Source organism: Panonychus citri, unplaced genomic scaffold, assembly GCF_014898815.1.
Source record: "Panonychus citri isolate SS breed McGregor unplaced genomic scaffold, ASM1489881v1 Contig00138, whole genome shotgun sequence".
NCBI classification, from domain to species: Eukaryota; Metazoa; Arthropoda; class Arachnida; order Trombidiformes; family Tetranychidae; genus Panonychus; species Panonychus citri.
In genome coordinates, this window is record NW_026515543.1 from 1703742 (window position 1) to 1724060 (window position 20319).

The 20319-nt window shown below is 33.2% G+C and overlaps 2 protein-coding genes and 1 long non-coding RNA gene across 4 annotated transcripts; 1 reads left to right on the forward strand and 2 right to left on the reverse strand.

The window, feature by feature from the left end:
• Positions 1-1450: 1450 nt before the first annotated feature.
• On the forward strand, positions 1451-16977 carry LOC128392954 (fatty acid synthase-like). The gene is given in 8 exon segments (XM_053353048.1): positions 1451-2283; positions 3001-3197; positions 7550-7702; positions 8293-12029; positions 12032-13379; positions 14512-15249; positions 15252-16567; positions 16650-16977. Coding segments are annotated over 8 exon segments (7650 nt in total). The 5' UTR covers positions 1451-2242; the 3' UTR covers positions 16770-16977.
• Positions 4289-6186, reverse strand: LOC128392956 (uncharacterized). Of its 2 annotated transcripts, none has more exons than XR_008326059.1 (5): positions 5859-6186; positions 5439-5692; positions 5206-5339; positions 5011-5098; positions 4289-4895 (listed from the first exon to the last, which is right to left on the reverse strand). It is a non-coding gene; the product is annotated as an uncharacterized LOC128392956 (long non-coding RNA). The 2 variants fall into 2 exon arrangements; XR_008326058.1 differs by having other exon boundaries at positions 5867-6185.
• A 616-nt stretch (positions 16978-17593) lies between the features above and the next one.
• LOC128392953 (uncharacterized) lies at positions 17594-19476 on the reverse strand. Its single transcript, XM_053353047.1, has 3 exons — positions 19089-19476; positions 18757-18989; positions 17594-18377 (listed from the first exon to the last, which is right to left on the reverse strand). The coding sequence occupies exons 1-3, from the start codon at positions 19338-19340 to the stop codon at positions 18248-18250; spliced, it is 615 nt and encodes a 204-aa protein (XP_053209022.1). The 5' UTR covers positions 19341-19476; the 3' UTR covers positions 17594-18247.
• Between the last annotated feature and the right edge of the window lie 843 nt (positions 19477-20319).

Genomic DNA, 20319 nt, shown 5'->3' on the forward strand with positions numbered 1-20319 from the left:
CGAGTTCGAACTTTTGTCCATAAAAAAGCCAGTTATCGACATTTTTCTCTGAAATTTTTTTCTAAGGTCAAACAATAGTCCAGAAATAGGTTACAATTAGTTTTGAATCGTTAAAATCCCGAAAAAAAGTTTTATCTAATTTTGAACAAAAAGAGACGAAATTTTATGAAAATTCAATGTCTCGAATGCGAAAAAATACTTTCGAATGTTCAAAATTAGATAAAACTTTTCAAGACTATTGATTAATAAACTGTTTGGGCAAATCAGTCAGTGGTCCATCAAATCAATGTTAACATTTTTCTGATTGTTGATTGTTCGACAATATTTGATTTTGACAAATATTTATTGATTAAGCTGGAAAGATCGAATCAGGATTACCTTAACCAAACTAACTAAATGAATTTCGTAAAATCAACTTAAAATGATGCTGAAATTTATATTCGTACGCTGAATAAAATACAAAATTCATAACTATCTCAACTCTCGAAATTGAACAAGATGATTCCTAAACTAAGTGAATGGACTGTATTATCTTCAGTTGATTAGTAAATTAGTATAACAATTAACTGGTAGCTTCAGAAAAAAAACCTCTTAAATTCGTGACATAGAATCACTAAGAATTTATCATGACTTATAATCTATCAGATTGAGAAAAAAAATCCTTGAAAAAACGCCAACAATTAAAATTAGAACTAAAAAGTTAGACCTAAGAAAATCGTTTAGTTGAATTTACGATTTAACTTTTTTCTCTTAAAAATTAATTGAATAGGAAAAGATAATTACTATTAAAATTAACCTTCGACACTTTTGGGATTTACTTTTTCTCTTCGTTAATCGTCAACAGTTATGGACCTTTAAAGTAATTAATTCATTTTTCATATTAATTACCTTTGGCTAATTGACAATTTAATCAAATTTCTTAATTGTTTTTTCTTGCAACAATAGTGAATCAAAAAACACAGAGTTAATTGTTATTGAATAACTGCCAATACTGAATTGAAAACTTTTTTGGCAAATTTTAATTTCCATCTCGTTAATAATGTTAATTACTTTAACAATTAAGCTTTTTTAAACTTTCATTTTTCAGCTTTAATTTTCCTGTTAAAGACAAAGTAAAAACAGAATAATTAATTAATTGTTGTTCGAAAAAGATGAAATTTTAAGATTCTGTCATTTATTAGTAAGATAAATTAACCAATTGTATTATTGATATCGTAATTGTTTCTTTAACAATCAAGGAATCAACTTGATTAGTTAAAGAATGCGAAAATTGATTCAATCAAATGGCAAGGAAAATCAGACAGTTAACTAATCACAATGACAATTGAATGTGGACTAACCAAAATATGAATGATAAATTGTCCAATAAACTGAACCAATTAAATTGTTAGGTTGATAAATATTTGAGAAAATCTAAAAGATTAATCAAAATAATATCTTTTAATTGTTGATTGTTTCTTATTGATAGAGGATAAATTGTCATTAGCAAAAAAAAACAATCACCTTAAACCAAATCAAGTTAATGGTAAATAAAAATTGAACCAAATCAATTGTTCGTCTAATTTTTGTGATGACAATTAAAATTCTCGTTAATTGTGATCAATCTCCAAGTGGAAAAATTTTAATCCGATTTTCAATTTTTTCTCGTTCTTCTTCCTGATCACCCTAACCCATCCCAACCTCATCTTCATCCTCATCCTCATCTTCATCTCCATCCTGATCATCATCCTTATTCCAGTGCATCATTAAGCATCATCATGATTACTCCCACTTCCTAACAGTTAATTAACTATTTATGAAAACAAGAAAAACAAATGACAATTAACAAATTTTTCAAAATGATATGTCAATGAGCTGTTGAAGATTAGGTTGACAATATTTTTCTAATGAGAAAACAACAAGAATCAGAGAGAAAGAAAAGAAAGAAAAGAAAGAGCATGATGAGAACGTGCGTGCGTGCGTGCGTGCTAAAGATGAAGATGATATTGATTCGTAAACTAAATAGAGCGAAATAATATCTCGTTATTATTCATTGTTCATTTCAAAACGATTCTTTTACCAATAGATATCGCATGTTCCTCCTTAACCTCCTCCTCTCTCACCTCCTTCTTATCTCCATCCCTTTCCTCTCCGCCATCATCACCCCCTTCATGTCATCATCTTCATCGACAACAACAACAACAACAACGACAACAACTTCATCTCCTTTTATATATTATCATTATAATAAAACTACCTAATGATGGGAATACCTGTAATAAGCATTGAAGCGAAGTGGAAAAGGTAAGAGTCAAAAGTAGGGGCAAAGGTAGAGCGAAGTGACAATATTATTATTGTAGGTTGAATGGAAAGACTGGAATCCCAAAGATGATACTGATGATGATGATGATGATGATAATGATGACGACGATGATAAGGTGATGATGATCATGTCGAGATAGTATTTTTCTCATGTAATTTTCAGGTAAAAAGATTTAGAAAAGTTTTACTTTAAGGAGGAGACTAATATTATATTCAATCCTTTCAAATCTCTTACTGTACCTTGATATTTTAACTATTATTAAAAAGTTTGATAGTTAATCATTATCGTCATTATCGTCATCATCATCGTCTTCATCATCATTATCTTCATTATCTTCATGAGCTTCATCTTTTGCAAGGTAAGACAGTTTTTCATTTCATCGTTTACCTGTAAGATTGTTGTTTGTTTATCCATTTCAATTGATAGAAACACAGTTATTGTTATTCATCATTATTGTTAAATTACTTGTTGATTAGAAAACAAAATTATCGTTAATTTAATTGCAATCAACAAGTTTCAAGTGCTAAGTTACAACGTTACTATATTTTTTTTTTAATTTCGACTCTTTCGTTTTATTATCTATGATTTGTAACGAATCAAAGTTAATTTAATTTGGTTTGATTTTTTTTTCTTCTTCTTCCATTGCTTCGTATTAATTTGAAACTGTGTCTTAATTGATCATCATCTTAACCATCAAGGGAAATGGATAAACAAACTTTGGATGAAAACAATATGCCCAAGGGTATTAACGAACTCAACTGGAAGGTCAAGGATAATATCGTTATTTCCGGTATTTCTGGACGTTATCCCGATTCGGATGATGTCGAGGAGTTCTGGTCAAACCTTATGAACGGAGTTCCACTTTATACTGCTGATGATAGACGATGGCCAATAGGTGAGTTGATTAACTTAATTGTACAATTGAAAACTCGATTCGATTTGAATTTGTTGTGCGAGAAAAGTATAAAATAATGATTTCCGTATCCCGAAGTTGACCTTCAAAGTCGATTATTTAATCTTAATCCACATAAAAGTCGCTTTCATTTCATTCATTTGACCATTTTTGTAATTGATTCCACTAATCAATTTACTTATGAAACTAGAAATTAAGTACTAATTTTATTGGAAATTAATCTCATTTTGTTTTTCAAACTCAAAACCAGTTCTGCTCCCATGTTGAATCTCCATAAAGAAAAATCAACCAAAAAAACGATCTCTTTGTCCGAAATCGAGTTTCGGCCAATCGGTTCGATATTTTTTGCTGTATAATAATTTCAGAAGACTTATCTATCGAATGATATTCAGCTATCGAAGAAAAAAAATTTGAAGAAAAGAAATTTCGTTCGAAATCAACCAAACGGCTAGTGACCTGTAGGAAAAAAATGAAACGAAAATTTAGTTAATTGTAGTTAGAATATGATTAATTTGTCTCTGGTACTTTGCATTAATTTCCAATTTTTTCCCAAGAATGAATGAGATAATTGTAATAAACCAATAACAGTAATTTGATTATCGACGAGATTACTAATTGTTGTTGATTGCTTTCTTCATTTATTTCAAATTGTGGTTAAAATTTAACTGATAGTCAACTGATAAAATTGGTTTCTGTTTGTGGTTTGCAGTATAATTTGATCTGATTGTTCAGCTAATTAAGATTAATCTGATGTGAGTATCTGACAATTACTTTCATTTTGATCACTTTTTGTTGATTGAGATAAGATTAATCAAGTTAATTAGTTTATCATGGTAATCTTAACAATCTAGATTATGACAGCTCATTAAACAATATCAACAACAATTGAAAGTTTTCTGGAGATCGATACAATTGTAAACAATGTTTCTGATAAAAAATTTGATTATTTCGAGATTGCAATTGATAAGATTTAAATTTTTCTTATAGACAATCAAAAACTGTAAGGCTAATTAAAAGTTTATACTAATAATGAAATTGAATCAAGTGATTAATTACTGAGACAAAACTACAAGTAATAATAACTGATGAGGATAATTTATGTAAACAGTAAAACAAAAGGGAAGCAAATTGAAGATGATTATTAAACTGCAACGATTGAGAAATTTGGATTCTCAGTTAATTGTTGAGTGAATTAGACACATGAAAAAAAGGCCAATGTACACGGAGGAAACTTATCATGTGTTGATGAACGTGCAGATAATTAAGATGAGAGTCGTCACGTCTTACACTGATAACGATCCTAATTAATGTATTATAACGGATTAACTATTCTCATCTCTTTCTGGTGACAATCCTCTTCTCCTTCTTGGATGATAAAGAGAGGGAGAGACGATAAGAATGAAAAGAAAGAGTTATAACGACGAAGAAGATAAATTTTCGATCATTTTTCTTCTTCATTGGTGCTTAGCATTCATCTTCTTGCTTGGTTAAGTTTTCTTTTTCCTCTCTTTCAGCTTTTGATCCAATTGATTGATCACCAAACATTTTCATTTGCTTGCTTTCGATATGTGTTGATTGTTACTGATGCTGGTGTGATTATGATAACGATGACAACGAATCATGATGATGATGATGATACTGATGATGGTGGTGGTGGTGAATAAAATACAATTTAAGTTTCTTTGGAGAGAGAGAGAGAGAGAAAGAGTTACAATCATTAGTATATCACATTAAGTTTGTTTAGAAAATTTCAAAATCTAATCATTATCATGTATCTTTTCATGTAAAACTTTACCATTCATCTTGATTATAAGTTGCAAAATTAATTGTATACAATGTTCACTTGATTAGATTAAGGTGTATGGTGGAAAAATGTTCATTTTCTGTAATTAGAGAAAGAAAATTATATAGAATAGTTAATTTGGACAATGAAACAAAAGAAGAAATAAAAAGACAATTTCATTAGTTAATCTATTATATGTAATGTCACCTCTTCATTGTTTGATTGATTTGAAGGAATAATTAAATCCAGAAATTAAGTGATTAAAGTTAACTATCCTCCATCTCAGCTGATTAGTTTTCCCTTTTATATACTGTAATTGGTAATTGTGGTTGTTAGTGATTCTGAAACAAAAGCAAGAGAGAAATAAAAAAGTGTCAATAATAATTTTCTTTTTCTCACAATTTTCATTCAATAATAATAACAATTTAAAATCCATTTACTTAGCCAGTTGATTAAACCCAAACAGTAAATTGTTGTTGACATTTCGAAATATCAATAGTTGACTGTTATCGACAATTAATTGGTACCGTTGATCAAAAGAAATGAAAAGAAATGAAAAAAAAAGGTGAATGGGTTATCAGCTTAATCTCCAATAGGCAATATTTATACTTCCGTGGTGATTAGTAGGCAAAGTCAACTGTAGATTGGTAATTAACTTTCACCTGAGGGGAGAGATGACCATAATAATTAAGAACTGTAATAATATGAGAGAAAAAAAAATAAAGAATTAGAATTATTTCCTTAATTGTATTAGTAATAATTTTCCATCTTAAATGGATTGAAACATTGAGACGATATAGTACAACAAGTGAAAAGATACAAAACATATAATCAGGTGAATGACAACATTAGATATTAACCTTTTTACCTTAATGATTAATCCACAATTTAGGTGAAAATGAGCCTGAATAAAGTAAATTAACTAATCATTAGCAATGATGATGACAATCAAATTGAAAACACAATGAAAATATTGAAAAAAAAACACACAAAAGGTACAAGAGAAATGACAAAACAAACAACTACAATTACAAGAAATAAATTGAATTCCAATAGAAATAGACACTTCAACAATTAAGATTATCGATTAATTGCAAGTGATTAAAGAATAGAATTAAATTTAATCACAAAAGAAAAACAATTAAGAGGAACATTTTTTATCCATGTAACTAATTTTTTCCAACGGAATTTTTTTCCATCCCGATTAACATAAATACGAAATAGATGGCGACTCATTCGCTTTTTGTTTTCTTCTATTCTAATCCTTTGGTTGAGTTTAATTACCTCCTTTTGGATTAGTTAATTGTAATTGATTTGCGAATTGATTTATTGTTATGATTTAATTTTGTGCAACAATTAACGTTGATCAACATGTTAAGAGGCTTTTATTGTGCTACAGATTAACTGTGAATATCAAGTTTTCCCTTTAATGTTTATTTTATTTTTCTGTTGATGGATTTCTAATGTAACTCTTATTGTAGAATTGGAAAAAAAAAATTTTCTTTTTCTGTTAAATTGTTGTGATTATGATCTGATTGTTTGACGATCCATTAAATAGTCAAATTGATTGGCATCATTGATCTAATGTCTTGTTAATCTTCTCTCATCAACATCGACAATTTAATATCATCTTTAACACTTTTGTCTTGGTTTCTAACAAAATGGTAAAATTTTTCTTCTCTATAAACATTTCCTATTCTTCTCAGTTGTGTCTAAATCTCTCTAATTAACAGCTTTTCTAAATTAATTATTCTCATCTTCTAATTTACTCAACAGCAATAATTGCTCTTCCAATTTACAGTTGATTGTTTATACCGTTACCTGACAATTAGATGATTCTAATGATTATCTTGATCATGATGATGATCAATTTACCCTTAATGTAAAATTATCGTTAACATAATTTGACTTGCAACAGTGAATTAGATTTAAGTTGATTTACCTTTTTTGTTTAATTCTTTATATTTTTATAATTGTTATTATTTTCTCTTCTGATCATTATCATCATCATCATCATCATCACAATTATCTTCTAATTGTGGTTTAACAGTTTCGTCTGTCGATTTCAACAACTCCATTTCAATTTGATTTCGTGTGTGATTAGTGATTAACAAAATGACCTGTTTCCCTTTTATCATGATGATGATCACAATTAATACAATAATAATCAAATCTGATGTCTACCAAGTCTATTTGGGAACACAATTAGCCTTGATTGTTAAAGGAAATCTTCTTCCCTTTTCAAACTAATCTAAATAACAAATTAACTTTCAAATTAAATTTATTTAATTGCATCTGTCTAACACTAACAAGATGAGACATAAACAATTAGATACACGATGATAATTCAATTCCTCAATTCAATTATCATTAATAATAGAAATATTTTTCTAAATTTAATCAACTTGAATGTATTTACACGAGAAATTCAATAACAAAAAGTTTTGTCGTTTTGATTTGATTGATTAATTTACTGTTGTTCTTACAAATGAAAATGAACAATTTATTAATTCAATTGATTAATTGTCTTAATTTGCTGTATAATTTAAAGGTTACCTTGGAACACCAAAAAGAGCTGGAAAAATCCGTGATATCTCAAAAATGGACTCGGAGTTTTTTGGAATCACCGATAGAGACGCAAATCAAATGGACCCTCAGATCAGAATATTTCATGAGGCCGTTTACGAAGCCGTTTGGGATGCAGGTAACTTTTTGAAATTCAAATAATTTAACATCTTGACCAGAATAGCCAAAGGTCGGACAGTTTGGTCGGGGCACATGAAGGTAAATCCCATGAGCCCGAGTCCAAACAGAATTAACATTCCAAGTCCAATTAATTGATAACCTGGATTACAGTTAACTGTACAAATCGATTCAGTTGTGAGGACTGAAAGTGTTTGTAATTAATCGGGTTATTACCCGCCAAAGATTATTACAACAATTAAGATCCTAATTTAAACTAAAAGACAAAAATTGCCAAGTTCAAACAGACAAACTAATCTAAACAATAAAAAAACAATTACAAGTAAGAGCATTCCCTAATTAGCAAATGTAAAATAATTAAGTGAAATATGAGAATTTGTTTTCAATTCAATTTCCAAGTGAAAAAATAAAAAGTTAATCAAACAATTTAAATTACAGTATAGTAATAGGAGAGGGGAAAAAGTTGACCAGTATCATGAACCTCTCAGTAACTTATTCATTTGTAAAACTGAATAAACTGAATGATATGATCAAGATGATTAACAGTGTAACAATTAATCGGTAATAAATCTCTCTCTCTTGATAAAATAGGTATTAACCCTGACGATCTTCGTGGTAGTCGAACTGGAGTATTTTTTGGTTTATGTTACGACGATTCCTCTCGAGCGCTAACCCAAGATGAATCAGCATCAGTTGCTTTTCTTCAATTATCTACATCGAGAGTATCTTATTCTCTTGACCTTCGAGGCCCCGTAGCTCAGGTCGATTCTGCTTGTGCATCATCTTTTTCCGCCTTTTGTGCTGGATTATCCGCCATGAAGGCAGGTGAATGTGATAATTGTATCGTTGGTGGTGTCACCGTACAATTAAGTCCATCTATTTCACAATGTTTCCGTGCTCTTAGTATGTTATCCGATGATGGTATTCCAAAATGTTTGGACGCCAAAGTTGACGGTTATTGTCGAGCTGAAGCTGTGGTTGCCATCCTATTACAACGAGAACCTGATGCTCGTCGTATCTATGCCACCATTTTAAATTGTCGTACCAATACCGATGGTTTTAAACCGGAAGGTATTACCTTTCCTCGATTTAAACTTCAACATTCACTGATGAAACAAGTTTACGAAGAGGCTAAAATCAACACTGATGATGTTGAATATATTGAAGCTCATATGACCGGTACTCCAGCCGGTGATCCAATTGAATCGGAGGCCATTATATCCGGTTTAAGAGGTAAATCAACTAAACCGATACTCTTTGGTTGCCTTAAATCAAACATGGGCCATACCGAAGGAGCCTCAGCACTTTGTTCAATCACCAAAGTTGCCAAAATATTTCAAACCGGTTGGATTCCGCCCAATCTAAATTTCAACGACCCCAATCCAAATATTCCTGGACTTGCCAAGGGAATTATCATTCCAGTGCTTAAACAAACTCCCTTCCAGGGTAATATTATCGGTGTTAATTCATTTGGTTTTGGTGGTGTCAATGTTCATGCTGTTCTCGAGGCAAACAAAAAACGCTGCAATCCCGATTCTTATATTATTGACTCGCCAATCCCAAGATTGGTCAATGTTTCAAATCGTACAACTCAAGGAGTTCAATTTATGCTTGACACTTTACAATCTAAATTGTCCAACAAAACTTTAACTCGTGAATATTTGGCCTTACTTAATAAAGTATCTTACTCTCCACCCGAACGAGGTCTTCGTCATCGTGGCTATGCTGTTATCGATAAAGATGAAATTGTTCGTAAATCAAGTAAACGAACCGATTCCAAACAACCTCTTTGGTTCATCTTTTCACCTCTCGGATCTCAATGGGGTGGAATGGGCATCTCTTTGATGCAGTTACCCGTTTTTGCTGCGAAAATGGAAAAATTAACCAAAGTATTAGAACCATTTAACATTGACCTTAAATCACTGATCTGTGATCCCGACAATAAGGATATTTTTAAATCTGTTATCCATGCAATGGCTTCAATCGTTGCCATTCAAATTGGTTTGGTTGATGTACTCCGATGGCTTGGAATTGAGCCCGACGGTATTTTGGGCTATTCTTTCGGTGAAATTGCTTCCGGTTACGCTGATGGTTGTCTAACCGATGAACAAGCAGTTCTGGTTGCCTATTGGGTCGCCAAAACAGTGCCCGAAAGTCAAACTGGACCAGGACGAATGGTTAATCTTGGACTTACCTGGGATGAGGTGTGTAAAATTGTACCACCAGGTATCGAAGCGGGTTGTTCCAACACCAAAAATAATACAACCGTTTCCGGTGATGCTAAAGCTTTCCCCAAGTTTTTGGATGAACTTAAATCACGTAACGTTCCCATGGTTGAGGTTGAATCTTGTCAGACTGCTTTCCACTCCTCATTCATTGCCTCCGGTTACGATAAATTGATTGAACATTTTAGTAAAGTGATCACTGAACCTAAACTACGTTCTCACCGGTGGATATCTTCATCAGTTCCAGATGAAGAGGCAGGTCAGGATAGGTATCGATTCTGTACCCCTCACTATTATGCTAATGCTGCAATTAATCAGATTCGTTTCTATGAGCGAATCAAATTGTTACCCAAAAACGCGTGTTTCCTTGAACTCGCCCCAACTACTACCCTTTTACCTCTCATTAGAGAAACTGCCGGTGCCGAAGGTTCATACGTTCGTCTTTCAGATAAATCATCTACCGGACTTATTCCCCTTCTCTCTGGCCTTGGTGACATTTATAAATCAGGTCATAATCCGTTAATTGAGAAACTTTACCCGAAAGTCGAGTTTCCCGTTCCTCGTGAAGTTGAACCAATTTCACACCTTATTAAATGGGATCATACAAAATCTTATCTTGTTGCCAAATATCCAGAATATCAAACAAGTGAAGCGGTCAATGTACGTCACACATTTGACCTTAACTCACCTTCGGATAAATATTTAAGTGGACATACTATTGATGGTCGTATCCTTTTCCCAGCTACTGGATATATGTACCTTGTCTGGCATCAAATTTCCCGTCTCAATGGATCTGATACAATTGTCGAACTGAAAAATGTTAAACTTCATCGGGCTACTCTTGTAACTCGTAACAGTCCCGTTGAGTTTAGTATCTTTTTAAATGAAAAAATTGGTACATTTGCCGTTTGTGAATCTGAAAGTGTTGCTTGTACCGGTAATTACTCTTTAGGCTCACCTTATAGCCAATTTAATTATACTGAAATGGGAAAATCACCTACCGATCCAAATGCTGTCTCTTTGGATGCTAAATCAATTTATAAAGAATTTCGAGTTCGTGGTTATGATTATGGTAGTACCTTTCAAGGTGTCGTCGAAGCGATGTCCGATGCTTCGGTTGCTAAAATCCGTCGACTTGAACATTTCATTTCTCTCGCTGATTGTGTCCTTCATGTTGCCATTCTGGCCAACCCGTTGCGTGAACTATTTTTACCAACTCACTTTGAATATGTTAGGTACGATCCTCGAGTTTTATTCAAAGCTTTCGAGACCAGTGCTGACTCATTGAAGGAAGTTTACTTCGATCGGTATTCTAACATCATATCCACTGAAGGTCTTGTCATCAAGGGTATGAAGGGTGACACTGCCCCTAGAAAAGTTGGCAATCAACAAGTTACCCTCGAATCATATGATTTCCAACCTTACGATGGTGCTTATGCTACTCCAATTAAAGATCATTCCCTTAACGAATACGTTGATCTATGTGATACCCTTTGGTCAAATTTAACTGGACCTGATTCGACTTTGATTGACGATCTACCCAAAGAAAAAAGTGAACGAATTAAAGCAATTCTCGAAATCGATTCGAGTAAAAATGGTTTACTCAACACTCTCAACGAATTGATTGTCAGTGAAAATGAGAAGAAACAATTGAATAATGGAGAACCCGTTGTCGGTGAACCAATAAAAGATACTATCACTCGACATCTCACAACGAACATTGATAAATTAACCGAGGACAAGTTGCTAAATATTCATGATTTAGCCGGACTTTTAAGATTCCACATGGGAATTGTCGAGGAAAATGTAAACTCGACCGTAATTAACATAGTGGAAGTTAATTTAAGTCAAAACGCAATTTACTCCGTCTTATCTGGAGCCTTACCAATCTTAATGAATCGAATTGCTAATTACACTTTAGTTACTCCTAATAACGATTGTGCAAGTTTCCGCCGAAGCCAAAGAAAAGTTCATCATTGGTCTCCCGAAAATGGACTTCCAGAACTTCCCCGTCTGAAATTGTCCTTTATGTTGAACCTTCTTGTGATCTTTTACATTCGGCTCTTGAACCAGTGCCGTCAATCAATTCAGTTGAACTGTTAGAACGATTTGCTGAAACTTTAAACGCTCAAGGTTTTGTCTTGATTCTCACTCGATCATCTATTTCACCGTTGGAGGAAAAGATCACCGACTATATGGGACAAAAAGATAGTGACTGGAATACCACAGATACTTGCCGATACAAGGATATTCTTGACCGAACTGGTTTTACTTTGATAGCTTCCCAGTGGACAGATTCTGGTTGGCGGTCACTTTTAATTAGGAAAAAATTATCCTCATCTGCAATTAAATCTCGTATCGTTGATACCTCAATTCATGACTTTGGCTGGGTTGAAACATTGAAGATCTTACTTGAAGATCAGGCTTATAATCGTATCTGGTTACGAGCCAATTCCCGATTAACTGGATTAGTTGGTATGGTTAATTGTATCCGTCGTGAGCCAATCGGTGCTAAATTACGCTGTTTAATTACTGAAGGTGATGAGATTAGTAATGAAACCGACTTACTCTTTGATAAATTTGAATTAGCGGAGAAAGATTTAGTTATGAATATTCTGGATGGGTCAAGTTTAGGCTCGTATCGACACACCCTGATTGACTCAAAAGAAAAATGGATCACAGCTAATTACACATACGCTGATTTTATTGTCCGAGGTGATTTATCGTCCGTCCGTTGGTTACAATCACAGCTCAACTTTAGTAAAGAAGCTCCAACTGAGCTTAATGGTATTCCCGTTCATAAGATTAACCTTTATTATTCTGCAATCAACTTTAAGGATGTTATGGTGGCTTCAGGTCGTATTCCGACCAACGCTTATCCCAAATCATTAACAAGATATGGACTTGGATTTGAAATTGCTGGTATCACTGAAGCAGGTCAACGAATCGCTGGAATGGCCTCAGGCTCGGGAATTTGTGATTCTTTCGTTGATTATTCTTGTAACTTTATAGTAAAGGTTCCTGATTCATGGTCACTTCGAGATGCTGCCAGTATACCAGTTGTTTATTATACGGCCGTTTATGGTCTCATAATACGTGGTCGTTTAGCTCAAGGTGAACGAGTCCTTATTCACGCTGGTTCAGGAGGTGTTGGTCAAGCTGCGATTAATATCGCTCTTGGTATGGGTTGTGAGGTTTTCACTTCTGTTGGTACTCCAGAGAAACGTGAATATATTAAGAAACTATTTCCAGCTCTTGATGATCGACACATTTGCCACTCTCGAAACACATCATTTGAGGAGCAAATCCTTCGAGAAACTAATGGTCATGGTGTTGATGTCGTTCTTAATTCACTTTCAGAGGATAAATTCCTCGCTTCAATAAGAACCCTAGCAGAAAACGGACGTTTCATTGAGATCGGTAAATACGATATCATTCAGAACAATAAAATCGGTAAGTGTTCAAAGTAAAAGTCTCTATTTCTCTATTTTTAATCTTACCCACCATCATCACTATTATTATAATACTTGCAGTTATCATGCTTATGATGATTGTTATTGAATTAATATTACATTGTTTTACCATGAGGAAGTTGATTTCGTCGTTGATTCTGGCCTGTTTATGCAAATTCTTAATCATAAATCATTTTGTAATATTTTTAATATGCAATGAGAATGAACAAAAACCCAAAGAGAAAAAAGAACAAATCACAATTCGATAAACAATTGTAAATTCGAAAGATGGAAAACAAAGATAGGGATGAACAGATGATGATGATGAGAAAACAAGGAAGAAAGACAAAGATGATTTCGTAAATTTTTGAGTCGAAAAAAGTTTTCTCTTCCAAAAGTGAATATCAACATTCCCCTGTAATCCAGATTGATGATTTCCAAAGTGTGAAAAGCGTGTGGTTTCATCATCATCATGATAATATTATCATCTCATCATCTTCATGAGGATCATCATCAGCTAGTATGACATTTGAACAACATTACCCCATAGAAAAACAAAAAGAAAACCAAAAAACCTCCAACTTGAACTTTTTAAATGATATTCAATGTTTTCTTCATCCTCTCATCTTCTTGATCCTCTTTTTTTTCATCTTCAACAACGTTGTTTACATTGTCAATGGTTAATGTTTGTGATGCAAATCAATGCACAAAAATGAATAAAGTAAATTGTTCAACTTTTAGTGTTAAAATTTTCACCCAAAAATAACGGATTTAACAGATTGAATGAAAAGATTTTCTTTCATTCAGTAAATTTCATGATATATTTCATGGTGAGAGAGAAAGAGGAAAATATGAACAAGGCAGGCAAAGAGATTGATGTTTAATTCTTGCCTTACTATGTACACATTATGTTTACTTTTCATCCTCATCATTATCATCACTTCTTGAGTCCATCTCTTGTCTTGCTTTTCATCCTCATCAAGAAGAGCAACTTTTAACAAAAGTCTTGCATCAAAAGATGAAGATGAAAAGACAACAAATTCGTTCTTCCTCGTTGTTTTGCTTTAACTAAATCAAAACTTTTTCTTAAATAAAATAATTATTTTATCTTTTTCTTAATTTTCCATCTTTAGATCTCAGTCTCTTCACTAACAACAAAACTTGTCATGTTGTTTGTTTGGCTCATCTTCAAGATGATGTTTGCAATGGATGTGTCAAATCACGAGGAATGACTGAAACTTGTCGTCGTTGGATTGAAGAAGGACTTGAAAATGGTTCAGTTCGACCTATTGATACAACCGTATTCGAACGAGATCAAATTGAAGAGGCCGTCCGATACATGGCCGCAGGTAAACACACTGGAAAAGTTTTGATCAAAATTCGAGATGAGGAAACTGAACCAGTTCCAATTGTCAAACCTTATCCGTGTTTGGCTCGAGTTCATTTTGACCACACAAAGACTTACATAATCACCGGTGGTCTTGGTGGTGTTGGTCTTGAATTGGCATATTGGATGGCTGATCGAGGCGCTGCCCGAATTGTTTTAACCTCACGTTCAGGAGCCGTTACAGGTTACCAAAAAACGTCCATTCAACGATTGAAAAAAGAAATAATTTACTCTTATGGAGAGGTTATTGTCTCAACAAACACCGCTCTGACTGAAGAGTCGACTCGTGCTTTATTTGCCGAAGCGGCTGAACTTGGGCCAATCGGTGGTATCTTTAATTTAGCTATGGTCTTAAATGATGCTCTCTTTGAAAATCAAACAGTCGAAACTTTTGAAAAAGTTTGTGCTCCAAAAGTAAAGGCCACTCTTTTACTTGATTCACTTTCTCGACAACTCTGTCCCGAGTTGGATTATTTTGTTTGCTTTCATCTGTCGCATCGGGTAAGGGTAACGCTGGACAGTCCAATTATGGATTCGCCAATTCATTTATGGAAAGAGTTTGTGAGGCTCGAAGAGCTGAAGGTTACCATGGAATGGCCATCCAATGGGGAGCCATTGGCGATGTTGGTGTTGTCGCTGAACATTTAGGTGGTAATGATATAATTATTGGCGGAACTTTACCCCAACGAATTCCCTCCGTCTTATCAACCATGGACACTTTCCTAACCTCTGATTATACAACATGTTCATCAATTGTTATCGCTGATTCCAAACGAACAAGTTCAAGTGTCAAAGAGTCACCATTTAAAATGATCTGTCATATTCTTGGTGTTAAAGATCCTTCAACTCTTGATCCATCAACTACTCTCGGTGAACTTGGTATGGATTCACTGATGGCCGTTGAAATTAAACAAGCCCTTGAACGGGATTACGATGCAATTCTTACCGCCCAAGAGATTCGTAATCTCAAGGTTAAAGATATCAAAGAACTTTGTCTTTCCGGAAGTAAAAACAGTCCAACAACTGAAGGAGAAACAGATAAAACCGATGATACCAAAGCGCTGGCTGAAGTTTACCAAGAGCCTGAGGGTCTATTTACCACTCTCACCTCTCATAATGGAAAAGTTGTCTTCTTTTTCCCACCCATTGAGGGTAATTACAATCTCATGTTACCTTTGACCCGAATTTTATCCCGACCAATTGTTGGTGTCAATTGGACAAAAGATTTGGACACATTTGAAACGATGCAAGAAGCTGCAGCCTTTTATGTTGATAAAATTGTTGAAAATTTCCCCACTGAAGATCAATATGATTTTGTTGGTTACTCTTTTGGTGCACTTTTAGCTCTTGAAGTCTCCATACAATTAAGTTCTCGAAGGAAACAATCAGCTGTCAGTCGATTGGTAATGTTAGATGGAGCACCCGATTACCTGAGATCACAATTAGATGAGATGATTGAGAAATATGGTTCCATGGATGAAGCCATGGCCCAAGCGGAAACACTAATCAATTACGCTGCTTCATTCATCCCATTAGATGAACTTAATAAATTTAAAGAGCAACTTTTCCGCCTCGAATCTCAAAGTGAACGAATCAAATTGATGGAAGTACTTTTGGGTCATCATCTTTCCTCTGGTACCAAAAAAGACTCACTCATTTTGGCCACTGATCGACACTTCCGGAAAATGAAGATGGCCCATACATACCGACCTTCCGGTTGTCTTGAGACCTCAATCAATTTGATTAGAGCATCAAATCGTTACTTAACAACCGTTTATGAGGAAGATTACGGATTATCTAAAGTAAGTTAATTACAAACAACAATATTCTCTAAATAATTAACCTAATCAACTAATAATTTGTTAATTTATTTGTTAATTTTAGCTTTCGAAAAATAAAATCCTGGTCAACATCATAGATGGTGATCATCGAAGCTTTTTAAGCCACAATTCCAGTGAAATTGGTATTTTATTGGACAATTTCCTCACCTATGTTTGTGCTTAATCAATTGGCTAACAATTAACTCTCCACAATCAACAAATCAAACGCAATAATTGAATCAGAGAGATATTTACAAGGAGCAATTAAAACCTTTTCCCTGGTACAACAAAAAGTTAAACATAATTATAAAAAAATGACATAAACACAAAAGAAACTGAAAAAATAACAATTAAAATTGATTAAATTGTAACTAATCAATTATTATACTTGATTTAACTCAATATATTGTAATAATTTTTTCTTAAATTTCAAATTCTATTGATAATTTTAATAATAATAATAATAATCTATTTCCATTTGTATTAATACAACAATTGAATTGTTACAATTTCGTAAATATATTTTGTTTACAATCTATTTCTTCACAGTTGATTGTTTGTCATGAAGGTGTAACGGTGATTAAAATGATTAAGAAGATGATTAAGTTGATGAACTGGTTAATGAAGCTTAAAATAATCAAGGTTTGAACCTACTTCCTGATTAACTGGTCTGGTTCTTAAATTGTTGCCACTTAATCATGTTTAACTGTTTCAACAATTCCAACCTTGACCTTAACCATAATGATGGTTATTGTTTTTTTATTTGGTTTACAAGTTAATTGTGTGACTTTGCCTTTTAATTCAATTGTTTTCTCTCAAACAATTAAAACAGTTGAAACAATTAGCTTAATTGTTACTATTAATAACTAAATTTGGTACAAGACAAAAGTTACACTTGCTAGTGAATGTTAATTGTTGTTGAAAACCTTTCAGATGATTTGGTTAAATTGTTTGTGTTTACCGTTGTGATATTAATTGGGAAATAAATTGTGACTCCAATTTGATTAATTGTAACTTGTTTTGATTAACAAAATATTGTTTTGCAATTTAATGTAATTGTCATAATAAAATAATAACAAAAATGAAAGGATTTTTCAAAAATGGTGATAGTTAATCACTCATTTAGTTTGTTGCTTATAATATGTAGTTAATTGTTGGTGCATTTAAATATAAGTTAATTAGGAAGGTGGAAAATTAGTTAATCATTTGATTGATGGAAATTAATTAGAAGGACTGATCAGAGGTGACTTCGGATCATTGAGAAATCTAATTGTTTGATCTTTGGCATTGATCGTAGTCCCTGATGACGGTGGTTTTGATCAAATCTCGAGGTGGGAAAATCGGAACTTTGATTAAGAAGATAATTATTATTACCATTATTTTGTGATAAATAATTTTCTATTTAAAACTCTACCAAGTGATGAGGAAGAAAAATGTCTGAAATTGTGATCCAATCGTGATTGAAGATGAGGTGGGTTTTGGAAAAAGGAACAATTTAAAAAAAAGTCATCGGTGGTATGAGAAGTTGTTGATGTTTAGATAGAAAGAGAGATGGAGGAAAAATATTGATTAACTTAAATTGATTCAATTTATGCTTTTCAACGATTTGGTTCCATCACAAACTTAGTGTCCAGAAGTCCAAGGTCAGTGTGGTCAGTTGGTTTACAAGGTTTCGTTACAATTTGAGTAGATCTTAGCACAATCTTCGTTGCTTCGTCCTCGTCTAACGGCCTCACTAATGGCACTCGATGGGATTGATTTCTGATGAGGAAGAAGGTAGCTAGTGGCATAACTGTTGTTTAGAAGATGGAAAAAGAAAGAGATGAGAAAATAGTTAGATGATGAAAAGATGCGGATGATAAAGGCGAAAAAGAAAGAATGAAAGAGAGAGAGAGAGAGAGAGAGAGAGAGAGAGCAGTAAAAAGGTCAAAAATTGGTAAATAGGATTTGAGGTAAAGTTTGTCCTGTTTAAATTCAGAGATGATGAAAGAAAAAGATTCAATTCTTAAATTGAATAAATAGATTTTGTTGAAGCGTTCAAGGAAAACGACCTAAATTTAGGTTTTCCATTTAATGACTATCATCAAATTGGTGATTTTTGATTGTTGGTCGTGAACAGTGAGAGAGGAAAATATTTTGTATCAAAAAGATGAATTTGAACTGAAACTTACCCTCCAACTTGAGCTACAACACCACCGAGTTCACGTCCTTCTCGTGCAGCCTCTTTTGATGATTCGCACAAATGTCGTTGAGCACAATGATCATCGCCAGCTAAATATGATTTAACGTAACCACGTAACATGGTTGCACCAGCGAAAGCGGCTCCATCAACGGTATCTTTTAATCCTCGTGAAGATGAACTTCGAGCCTTTTGACCAAATGAATTTCGAACCATATCGAGAACCTTTTTTTTCCAACAGAGAAAGGATAAAAACAACGACATGCAAATTAGAATGCAACAGAAAAGTAGAGAAAAATAATAGAAATCACTTTCGAAACTTACCTCAACTAGAACATTAAGAACTTGTCGACCTGTGGCCGCACTTTCCTCACTGGAACCAAATAAGATTTTAACAACAGTCTTGAAAAGATTCTTGGTGTTCATGAAACCAGTGATTTCCTTTTTTTCGGTATCAAATCGAGCCTTTCGCTCATTTAAAGCGGCCTGGCGAGATTGAGCCGAAGGGTCAACAGCAGCAGAGACAATGGTAAAAACCATAGCGCTAAGAAAGACACAAATGATAACCGACTTCATGATTTTTTCCAAGTGTAGTTAACTAACTGTAAATGTGTAAAGAGGATGAACACTAAATAATTAACCGTTAAACTTTTTGGTTAAGTTGATCTGACGAAGTTGAAACAAGAAATGATTATCATTAGATGATGTTACCTTAAACTAGGAAGTAGATTGTGAGAGAGGGCCAGGTCATATAAAGAGGAGAGAGAGAGAGAGCAAGATTAAAGGTAGCAAGAAGAAGATGAGGATGATAAGAGACTGAAAAAAAGAAGATGATGATGATGACAAGGTGAGAAGGATCCATTTTGAACCAATTTTTTTCTTCTTTTTTCGGGGCAACATGCAGATAAACCGGTAATTCTGTTTGTATATCATGTCGAGGGGCATTCAGAAGGATGAAAAAGAAGATGAAGATGAAGATGATGATGATGATGATGATCTTCATTAGAAACAGGGCAAATGTTACCTGGGAATGAGAAAAGAAAGAGAATTTAAAATTCAATTCATTTAACCGAATCATTTTGTTTTCGTTTTGTTTACATGATGAAAAATAGAGAATGAAAATGATAGGTTGAGAAAAAGAGGATTTAATTTACCTTAATCACTAAATTACAATATCAGTTTAATCATCATGTTTATCATCCTCATCATCTTGATCAGTTAACTGTAATTACTTTTAAATTTGATGGTTGAAAAGGTTTAACTTTTTTTTTCTTCTTCTTTTGATTTAATGAGTGTGAATATGTTGATGTTTTTGTGGTTACTTATCGTTTACCAAAATTAATGCTTCTAAATTGCTACTTAATTGTTGATATTAATTATATTGATTTCATGACGATTATCATGTTCGTTGATAATATCAATCAACCAATTTGAGGTCAATTTTATGTTCAGCCAATTACAACAAGTTGTATCCATTGGATCTCAATGCTAATCCTTTTTTTTCATTGTCAAATATTAAAATCAGCTAATCAATTGATTCATTCATCAGTCGATA

Coding starts and splice junctions, on each gene's coding strand:
- LOC128392953 (XM_053353047.1), bottom strand. CDS start 19,340: ATGAAGTCGGTTATCATTTGTGTCTTTCTTAGCGCTATGGTTTTTACC. Junction 18,990..19,088: donor TTCTTAATGTTCTAGTTGAG/GTAAGTTTCGAA, acceptor TGGAAAAAAAAG/GTTCTCGATATGGTTCGAAA. Junction 18,378..18,756: donor GTTGTAGCTCAAGTTGGAGG/GTAAGTTTCAGT, acceptor TCTAAACAACAG/TTATGCCACTAGCTACCTTC.